The 11287-nt window shown below is 38.3% G+C and overlaps 1 protein-coding gene and 1 long non-coding RNA gene across 3 annotated transcripts in view; one reads left to right on the forward strand and one right to left on the reverse strand.

The window, feature by feature from the left end:
- Positions 1-1926: 1926 nt before the first annotated feature.
- Positions 1927-11287, reverse strand: part of LOC118765774 — a 17753-nt gene continuing 8392 nt past the window's right edge. The window contains exons 2-3 of the long non-coding RNA XR_005001651.1: positions 6279-6281; positions 1927-2041 (exon numbers count right to left, since the gene is read on the reverse strand). This is a non-coding gene — a long non-coding RNA (uncharacterized LOC118765774). The remainder of the gene's footprint in view (positions 2042-6278; positions 6282-11287) is intronic.
- The window catches only part of LOC115218389 (DNA primase large subunit), a 13870-nt gene continuing 8289 nt past the window's right edge, over positions 5707-11287 (forward strand). The window contains exons 1-2 of one of the 2 annotated variants that reach the window (XM_029788175.2): positions 5707-5909; positions 10683-10897. In XM_029788175.2, the coding sequence (XP_029644035.1) occupies positions 10683-10897 (215 nt within the window). In that variant the 5' untranslated portion in view covers positions 5707-5909. The remainder of the gene's footprint in view (positions 5910-10682; positions 10898-11287) is intronic. The other variant, XM_029788176.2, reaches the window with a different exon arrangement.

The raw sequence follows: 11287 nt of genomic DNA on the forward strand, positions 1-11287 counted from the left end.
TACTTTAAAAATTATTTTTAATTATAATCAAATATGTGAATGTTTATCAAGCAAATAAAAAGAAATTTGATAAGATAAATTTAAAATAATTATTAATTTGTAAGTATCCAAAAAAAAAGCTAACGACTCAACGAGACTTCATCTTTTAATTTCCGCACCACATCTTTAGTTTTTAAAATCGTCCCTAGGTGTCGCTCGATCAATAATAAATAAATAAATGAAAAGCAAGAACATTAACTGTTGACTAATAAAAGAAGAGTTGATGTTCTTGAATCAGACTGCAAATGATTCTCAGTTACTGGACTGCGCCCATGCTTGGGCACACCCTTGAAGGTTTTAATTGAATGAATCACCCCAAATACTTATTTCCTTGTTCCTAAGCCTGGTGGGGCTGAATCCGGAACCATATAGTTATCATAATGACTCAATTGCGTTCCTAATGTCACAAGGTGGGTGCGGACCACCAAATGTATTACGTTTCATATATATCGCCTCTTTGATGATATATAAAATGCAAACCTAATCCGTTAAATAAATCTCATGTAACTTTAAAGGTTTTTTTTTGTTTTGTTTTTATAGATCTTTGGCTTCATACGTCGGTGGGGCACTGGCCAACAAATTCTAACTTTTTTTCTGCTGACCTAAGTTTGAGACCTCTTTTGGGGTAATTTTGGGTCACTGAGTTTTAAAATGGCAATAGTTTTTTTCTATCACGTCTAGTTTATTTTTTCTATGGGCTGGCCCATATTAGCCCCACCCGTAGCTCCATGTTTGAAATGTTTGAATTCTCCTGACGCTTTTTGTTATATATGTGGGTGTTTTACAGTACCAAGTCAAAGAGTGAACGCTTGTGACATTGTGAAAAGATCCTACTTGGCTTACTTAAAGATTATAGTTGGTGGTCAAGATTAATCGTGGGCCCACACAATGTATGTAAACCCTGTGTTGAAAATCTACGCCAATGGACAAAGGGTACAAGGAAACAACTAACATTTGGCATTCCTATGATATGATGGGAGCCAAACAACCATGTAAACGATTGCTACTTTTGTCTCACAAAGACTTCTTGTTATAGCAAGAGATCATGACAGAAAATAAGTTACCCAAATCTGGATACAGCATTTCATCCAGTGTTTCACTCAGATGAAATACCAGTACCTATTTTCAAGGATCTACCTTCACTGCAAGGTGAAAGTGATATATGTGATCTAGATATCACTGTGGTCACCATGACTGACCAGGCTATCAGATGTTGCTACACATCGCTGGTCACAATGCGCTTCACATTGTTTTAGCCTTCAAATGGCTAAGCAAGCAGGCCAACAGAAGAAAGAGTGAGAGAAAGTAGTGGCAAAAGACTACAGCAGGGATTGCCACCAACCCCTGCCGGAGCCTTGTGGAGCTTTAGGTGTTTTCACTCAATAAACACTCACAACGCCCAGTCTGGGAATCGAAACCGCGATCCTACGACCGCAAGTCTGCTGCCCTAACCACTGGGCCATTGCGCCTCCATGTGACGTAGATATAAATCACGAATATGACAGTGATACAGACTTTGTAGAAACATCAACGAAAGAACGTGAAAACTTCAACCAGGCAGAACTTAATTTAGTTAGAGACCAAAGAGAAGAGTCTAAAATGTATCCTCTGTGTGAAAAGTCTGGCTGCATACATGTTAGCATATGTCAGGTGCATACAATTGACAACACAGTTAATTAAGATTTATTCAGTGAGTTCTATTCAACACATGTTTACATGTGGAATTAGCAGAATCATTATTAACTTTAGATGAAGGCATTTTCAAAGTTTTGGCTGATAAAGTTGAACTGAAAAACCCTACAACGAGGCATGAATTGCATGAAGCCGTCTTGCAGTCTTAGGAAGAGCTATCTGAGCGGAAAATTCATGGATGTATTCAACATTAAACTCATGTTCGGCGTCAAATAGTTGACTGACGTGGTGGTAACAGATTCGTGTAATAAATTTTGTGTTTATTTTTGTTTCATAATATATATTTTTTCGGATGCAGCCAAACTTTTCGCTCTGGGGACTTAATTATGATCACATAAAAGTTGTATTAGATTTACTTATGTATAATGAACACAAATAGGTCATATGTGTGGGTCTAAAAATGGTCAACTTTTTATTTGGCTAACAAGGAGGGTACACAAAATATCCATGTTTCCTGTGTTTATGGGATAGTCAAGCAAGAGACAAAACATTGGGAACAGAAATTATGGCCAGTTAGAAAAAGTTAGACTGTTAGGGAGAAGAATATTATACCCCAACCACTTGTTGAGTGAGAGAAAATCATCTTTCCACCTCTTCATATTAAGCTAAGACTAATGAAGTAATTTGTCAAAGCTCTTAATGTGGAAGGTAACTGTTTCAAATTCAACTGTACATTTCCTGACCTAAGTTATGATAAAATAACGGCTGGTGTTTTTGATGGGCCACAAATCAGAAAGTTAGCGAAATACCAGACTTTCTCGAGTTTGATGGCTGATATAGAAAAAATAACATGAGATTCATATGTGACTGTTATGAAAAGATTTTCGTGGATGTGAAAAAGCTGCAAACTACAAGGATTTAGTGGAGACATTACTTGATAGCTTTCATCTTTTAGGCTGCAACATGAGCATAAAGCTCCATTTCCTCAATAGCTATTTCAATGAATTTCTTGCTAATCTTGGAGACGTGAGCGATGAGCATAGTGAGCATTTTCATCAAAGAATCAAGATTATGGAACACACACATGACAACAGACTACTGCTGGAGTATTCAAAGAGATTGTGTAGACATGAAATACTCCACATGCTCTCGCAAGCGGAAATTTGTTCCATGAATATGAAGGTATATGTATGATGGTTTGTGCTTTATCCATCATATTAGAAAATTAACAGAATGTATTTTGTAAAAGGTGATGCTATCTTCCATTTCACATTCTATTCACATTTATAACTTATGGTTTTAAGCTATAAGACTTAGTAAACTATCCTGACCATGTAAATTATTCATACAGTACATCATAAAATAGAGGTATGCTTTAGAATGAAAGCTTGATGTGTTAGGAAAAACTGGATGCCATATTTGAAATCAGCATCTCAAAAAACTAAAAACAATCACAAAACTGAGGTCAGCAAAAAAGTATGTTGACCAATGTAATGAAACTAAAAATGAAGGAAAAATACAAATGTGTAAATGCTTAAAAATCACTTATTAAAGTCACAAAATGGAAATATACTAATTTTATATTACCTTTGGTTAAATATTTTCAGATATATTGCTTTAAATTCTTGGGAATATTTCCAGTTTTATTATTTTTATTATTATTGGCAGAATAGTTAGCACGCTGGGCAAAATGCTTAGGAGTATTTTGTCTGTCTTTACGATCTGAGTTCAAATTATGCCGAGGTCAACTTAGCCTTTTATCCTTTCAGGGTCGATAAATTAAGTACCAGTGAAACACTCGAGTTGATGTAATCGACTAGTCCCTTCCCCCAAATTTCAGACCTTGTGCCTTTAGTAGAAAGGATTATTATTATTATTATTATTTCTTTATCACAGGTTTTGTTGGAGCTGCTAACACTCAGCAAGTGAGATCTATGAAGGTGTATTGTACCCTCATCTGTGACAGGGCTACAACTACATGTACTGACATTATGGATTGTATCCAGAGAAGGGTCACTCAGCTGAATGGATCCCATGACTATCAGAAACACTTCAGCTTCTGGTCCACCAGCAGGCCATCTCCTCTCAGTCTTTTCTATCGCTACTATGATGGTCTTTGTTCCTTAGAACTGGTTGGGCTGATCTTGTACCTCTACCCTACTCCATTTGATCTCTACATTTCTCATTACCCTTCTTGCATCTACCTTCCCTCCTACTTCCCCTCTACTAAGCACTATATCCAATCCTTCATCCCAGGGCATTGTCCCTTTGGAATCTCCTCCCTGTTCATATCTTTTCTGCAAGCCAGTGCTAGATTAACCATTAAGCAAAACAATCCCATGTTTAAAGCGGTAAGGGTAGTGAAGGAGAGCATCACAGAAATGGTAAATAGCACAAAAGAAATCACTTTAAACTTGATAAAAGAATATTCAAAGTGGTTTATATGATCAGAAATATAATTTTGAAGTGTTCATGGTGTCATACTGAAGATCTGATCAAAAAGTTTGCAATTACAAAAAGCAGGAGAAAACTTTTCAAATGCAAATAAAATAGATGTCTACTAAAACAAGAGCACTCAGAGAGCGCAAACATCTGCCAAGGCCTCTCAACGATTAGCCAGAGATAATTTTTAAAATGAGAATATCTGAAATAAACTTGACTGCTCTCACTAACGAGAATACTAAAAACAAACTCACTCTTGAAAGGCTTGTAAGGGTCCTAGGCTTTGCCCCTTCCTCTTGACTCAACAAGAGCAAAAAAAAAAAAATAAGAGAAAGAGATCAAGTGATTAACCAGAGGCTCTTCTGGCTGTCTCAGTTGTTGTTGTTCAGGCCTAGGTCAAGCTTGATTGAATAAACCTATGATCAAATGCCTTCCAGCCATAACACCAATTTTTTTAGAGGTATATACGACTACATTTTCTAATGTTTCTTTTCCATATTGAAAATAATAGGGTATGGTTAAAATGAAATTTGATGCCTATTTCTAACAGCTAGGGCTCCTTCGTAGACTTTAGCAACAGAAATAGGCTTTAGGGTCTTGTGGTATGAATTGGAAGGATACTGTGTCTTTTTCCCTTCAGCAGGAAAGTTGGGGAATCGCCGTCCCTCTTTCCTACCCCTTCCTCCAGCCTATTTTCCCCTTTCATTGGTTCATCTTTTTATAGGTAAATAGACTTCATTGAGAATAAAATGTCCAAGTGAGATTTTTTTTGTTAAAAATTATGGGCAATAGGCGTAAGAGTCACTGTGAGGTAAGTAGCTTGCTTACCAACCACATGGCTCCGGGTTCAGTCCCACTGCGTGGCACCTTGGGCAAGTGTCTTCTACTATAGCCTTGGGTCGACCAAAGCCTTGTGAGTGGATTTGGTAGACGGAAACTGAAAGAAACCCGTCGTATATATGTATATATATATATATATATATGTGTGTGTGTGTGCGTGCGTGTGTGTGTGTATGTTTGTGTGTCTGTATTCGTCCCCCCAACATCGCTTGACAACCGATGCTGGTGTGTTTACGTCCCCGTAGCTTAGCGGTTCGGCAAAAGAGACCGATAGAATAAGTACTAGGTTTACAAAGAATAAGTCCTGGGGTCAATTTGCTCGACCAAAGGCGGTGCTCCAGCATGGCCACAGTCAAATGACTGAAACAAGTAAAAGAGTGAAAGAATAATAAATTGCTTATACTTCAGCAATACACAAAATATTTTAATTATAAAAATATAAAAGATTTTTTCAACATCGATTGGCTCGATCGGTCTATCCAAGTAAAAATAGGTATCAAAGGGTCTCATAGGTAAAAAAAAAGTTGAAAAACACTGGTTTAGATTCGAATAGAATATTGAAATGTATAGTTTCTTTCTAAAGTTTAGAAACTATGCATTTCAATATTCAAGTATTCCCGTATTCTGTCTTACCTCGAATCATTCCTCGTATTCTGTCTTATTTCCGTATTCTGTTTTACCACAAACCATTCCTCGTATTCTATCTTATTCCTGTATTCCAGTATTCTATCTTACCGCAAATTATTCCCCTTGTTTGTAAGTAACAATGCCGCGAATTTGAATTCCACAATGTTGGCTAAATGTTTATTTATCACACCAACAACAACAACAGTTATTTAAGTCTGATGGGTGATATGATGGAAGATCTGGACTCAGACCGCTCTTTAGCACGAAGATGACTATAAAGTTTCTATTTTGGTCGTTAAGAAGAGAGCTGAAAACTTCAAAACTCCAAGGTACGTACGAACACATTTTCTATGATGTTTTGAAATAGATCATGTAATACTTGTGTACTTGGAATATCTAAATATTGTGTAACAATTGTTTTTCAACAGAAGATTATATCATACAGAAACTTAGAGATATTATCTTTCTCAACAGCAATAGTTATGCGAGAGGATCTTCATAGTCACCTGGTGATTTGAAATAACGGAAAAAGATGTAATTTAAACTTTTTACCTGTACTATGTATCACAGAACATATTTCCTTGATGTACATATATCATAAATGATACACATTCTCAAGTTTTTTTCTGCCACTAACGTAACTTGGGACTTATGAAAGAAGGGCTAACTATTTATTTATTCCTTTTAAAATTTTAAACGAACTTCAATTATATTTACAAGTTGTCATTAAAAAAAATGAACATACACATTTATTTACCGGGATACTTTCATCAAATTCTTCCAAATTTTTCTGTTAAAAGTATATTGAAACCATTTGTGGGGAATCTTTTTTTTTATCACAGCAACTGGTCGCACACCACAAGGTTTAACGGAACCTACTGAAGCAAGCCAGCACGCTCGCCGCATTACTTCGGCGAGCTGCCAACGTTGACAAGAACTTCGCGGTTAGTGACCCAGTCCCTCCGAACGTCTCCAACTTCACAGGTGGGAAGAGATAATTCCCTGTTAGGTCCTGATACTTCAGAGTTTTCTACGGAAGCAGTGACCCTTTCATTAACTGCCACATCCACTATGTAGGAGGGAGCAAAGGAGTTGCAAACTGGCGTCCCAATGATTATGTCAGAATTTGATGTTGGAAAAAACAATTTGTTTTTAGTAAATCATATCCTCATTAAAACATTTCAGGAAACATAATCGAAGTACACTAACTTCTCGCCATATCGCGGTTCACCTATCGCGCACTCAATACATTGTGGTTCACCTGTCACCTACTCAGTACGTCGCGGATTTTTCTGGCTGATATATGTAAATATATATCACGGACTCCTCTGTACATTACGGGTTTCTGCGGCTGATAGGTATTTATATTTTTTTAGATTTTAATTATTTCTGTGGGAAGTTTTGGAACGTAACACCCGCAATAGTCGAAGGATTACTGCATAGGAATTATCCACCCCTCCCCATTTTTTTTCACATCTACACAATCTGAAAATTTCATTACAGAATATGTATTAGGGGTACATACATCTATAATCATGGCCCTAAGTAAATTTCCTTTAACTCACTATCTTTTACATCCTGAGTTCCAATCCTGCGAGGTCTTATTATTCTTTTATTCTTCTGGGGTCCATAAAATTAGTGCCAGTCTGGTAGCATTCCTATATTCTATAGGAATAGCGCTCTAGAAACCATAATTTCTTTGGATGTGTATGTTCCAAGCATTTTAGATTACTAAAAGAAAAAGATCCTGCTAAGAGAAAAAAAAAAGTATCCCTATCTTTTTCTTTTTATTTGGATTTTTCAGTTTTCGCTTTCTTTTATTTTTTGAAAATTTTGTTTTCAGTTATCTTAGATGTTTCAACTATAAATCTGAAAAAAAATTATTGCAAAATGTCAAAACTGAAAAGTCACGAAAGTGGTGGGAAAGTATAAAATTCCAACCATCATCAAAAAGAAAAAAAAGGGAATTTTCTGCCGAATCAGAAGCTATGGTGCTTGAAACATATCTATCTATCCGCTCAGTTGAAGTGGTCACTCGTTGGATCAGTGTCCTCCAGACAGTTCCACCCTGGGCCGCCTCTTTCAGATTGGCTATGTCCACTCCGGTATCACTCTTGATGGTGTCAAGCCAGTGGGTTCCTGGTCGGCCTCCCCCTCTCCCGCCACTGACTACTCCGAGCATGATGTCCCTCCCCAGGGACCCTCTCCGCACAATATGAAACATATACATTCAAAGAAATTAAAGTTTTTGAAATATTTCTGACTCTATTATTTAGGAATGCCTCTGTTAACTTGATTATACTCTCTACTCTTTTTACTATTTTACTTGTTTCAGTCATTTGACTGTGGCCATGCTGGAGCACCGCCTTTAGTCGAGCAAATCGACCCCAGGACTTATTCTTTGTAAGCCTAGTGGTCTCTTTTGCTGAACTGCTAAGTTACAGGGACGTAAACACACCAGCATCGGTTGTCAAGCGATGTTGGGGAGACAAACAAACATATACACACACATATATATATATATATACATATATACGACAGGCTTCTTTCAGTTTCCGTCTACCAAATCCACTCACAAGGCTTTGGTCCGCCCAAAGCTATAGTCAAAGACACTTTCCCACGGTGCCACACTGGGAATGAACCCAGAACCATGTGGTTGGTAAGCAAGCTACTTACCACACAGCTACTCCTATGCCTATGTATATATAATAATGAAATTATTGTATACAGTGCTCTGGCTCACTGTGACTCATCTGAAAAAGTAGCCACAAATACATGAGCAGTACACAGAATAATGCACAAGAAGTGAATAGTGAATGAGTTGTTAAAATAAAGTGTGTGTGTGTGGGGGGGGGAATCCGGTGTACTGTTGGGGAATTTGAATTTCAAGAAGCATGGAAGTTTTGAACGATGATCCTCTCTCAATATATGGTTTTGTGCCAAACTTAGGAATAATTATAGGCAAGTATGTAACGAGCTGGCAGAATTACTAGCAGGCTAGATAAAATGTTTAGTAGTATTTCTTTGGGCTCTTTTTTGTTCTGAGTTCAAATCTTACCGTGGTCAGTTTTGGTTTTCATTTTTGTGGGAGTTAGGTACTGGGTTCAATGTACTTGACTTGTCTGCTTCCTTTGAAATTGCTGGTCATGAACCCTACAATGGACAGCATCCCTTTCGGTGGGTAGAGTGTATGCCATGAAAATTGGGTAAGCAACCTTATGATTCTTAGTGCGTGGCACCTTGGGCAAGTGTCTTCTACTATAGCCACGGGCTGACCAAAGCCTTATGAGTGGATTTGGTACACGGAAACTGAAAGAAGCCCATTGTATATATGTATATATATATGTGTGTGTATATATATATATAATATATATATATATATATATATATGTGTATGTTTGTGTGTCTGTGTGTTTGTCCCTCCAACATTGCTTGACAACCGATGCTGGTGTGTTTATGTCCCTGTAACTTAGCGGTTCGGCAAAAGAGACCAATACAATAAGTACTAGGCTTACAAAGAATAAGTCCTGGGGTCGATTTGCTCGACTAAAGGCAGTGCTCCAGCAAGGCCACAGTCAAATGACTGAAACAAGTAAAAGAGTAAGATAAAGTATAACATCATCATCATTGGAACTGTCAAAGTGTGGATTTAGTAGATAGAAACTGAAAGAAGGTCAAAGTATTTATGTGTGTGTGTGTGTGTGTGTGTGTGTGTATGTATGTATGTGTGTGTGTGTGTTTGTCCCCTACCACCACTTGACAACTGGTGTTGGTGGGTTTAGGTCAACTAGAATAAATACCAGGTTTTAAAAAAATAACAAGTACTGGAATCAGTTCATTTGACTAAAATTCTTCAAGGCCTTACCCCAGCATGGCCTAGTCTAATTACTGAAACAAGTAAAAAAAAAAGAAATTTAATTCATAGGCGTAGGAGTGGCTGTGTGGTAAGTAGCTTGTTTACCGACCACATGGTTCTGGGTTCAGTCCCACTACATGGCACCTTGGGCAAGTGTCTTCTACTATAGCCTTGGGCCGACCAAAGCCTTTGAGTGGATTTGGTAGATGGAATCTGAAAGAAGCCCGTCGTATATATGTATATATATATATGTATGTGTTTGTGTGTCTGTGTTTGTCCTCCCAACATCGCTTGACAACCGATGCTGGTGTGTTTATGTCCCTGTTACTTAGCGGTTCAGCAAAAGAGACCAATAGAATAAGTACTGGGCTTACAAAAGAATAAGACCCGGGGTCGAGTTGCTTGATTAAAGGCGGTGCTCCAGCATGGCCGCAGTCAAATGACTGAAACAAGTAAAAGAGAATGTTTGTAAATGAAAATCTTTTTGCAAATTTATGGTCTTGTATCAGTTTTCAGGATCATTCGACTAGAGACTGAGACCTATGGAAGTATGCTGTGCGTGAGAAGACCCGGCAGGACAAGTGAGACTATAACCCATGGCCTCTACCTGGGATGTAGCCAGTCGACTCATGCATACCTTTCCTTCTTGGGACACAAAACTCCACTTGTGAAGGCCTGTTGAGGCAAGTGGAAATCAGAACCTAAATCGAAGTCGATCAACATCAATTGAAATTGCAGCTGTGATACCAGTGCCGGTGGCACGTAAGCGAACCATCCGATTCTGGCCGTTGCCAGTGCCGCCCCGACTGGCCTCCATGCCGGTGGCACGTAAAAAGCACTATCCGATCATGGCCGTTGCCAGCCTCGCCTGGCCCCCGTGCCAGTGGCACGAAAAAAGCACCATCCGACCGTGGCCGTTTGCCAGCCCCGTCTGGCACCTGTGCCGGTGGCACGTAAAAGGCACCCACTACACTCACGGAGTGGTTGGCATTAGAAAGGGCATCCAGCCATAGAAACATTGCCAGATCAGACTGGGCCTGGTGCAGCCTTCTGTCTTCCCAGACCCCAGCTGAACCATCCAACCCATGCTAGCATGGAAAGCGGACACTAAATGATGATGAGGCTGATGATGATTCATACAGTGTTATATCTCATATCAATCATGTGATATCTTACCTATCACTGCATAATATCTCATTTGCAACGTGTAAAATGTGACACTATGGTATATTATTCTTACTTACAGATGTCATTTTATATAAAACCTCCTTCTGGAAATATTTCCCTGGAAAAATTGGAGAAATTTGCTTTCAAACGCCTAGACTTTCTCATTCGAGTGCTTGGTGCTGGTGATGACTTTATGGCTTTGACTGATCTGGTCAAAGACTTGAGCCTAGTAGCTGACTCTGATTGCTTCATTGAAGGGACTAAGAAGGATCAAGTATCACATTTTATTCTTAGGTAAGAATCTTTGAATCCTCATACATTTTCCTCCTTTGTGATTCTAAGTGTCCCTGTTTCGTCTACTCCATGTTTTGAAGGTAAGGACAAGATGCAACTTTGTTGAAACAGTCCTTCACACAAAGCAAATTAAATAAAATTTGGGATATTTTGTGGAGGGGTAACAAGAACAGGGCAGTAAGAACAAAACAAGACAGTAAAAACAGTATAAGACAGAACAAAGAGAATAACACAGTAAAAACAAATGATGAGGGCTGTTAAGCCAAGACGATGGAAAAATTATTCTGAACACTTGAGTAGACAACTTATGAGAGAGACAGGTCTGTCCTTGTGTTGTATGTCTTGTACTCTGTTTTTTCATCCTATGGTTGCAGAACTGTTTCTGGAGGG

The sequence above is a fragment of the Octopus sinensis genome, linkage group LG13 (assembly GCF_006345805.1).
Source record: "Octopus sinensis linkage group LG13, ASM634580v1, whole genome shotgun sequence".
NCBI lineage: Eukaryota > Metazoa > Mollusca > Cephalopoda > Octopoda > Octopodidae > Octopus > Octopus sinensis.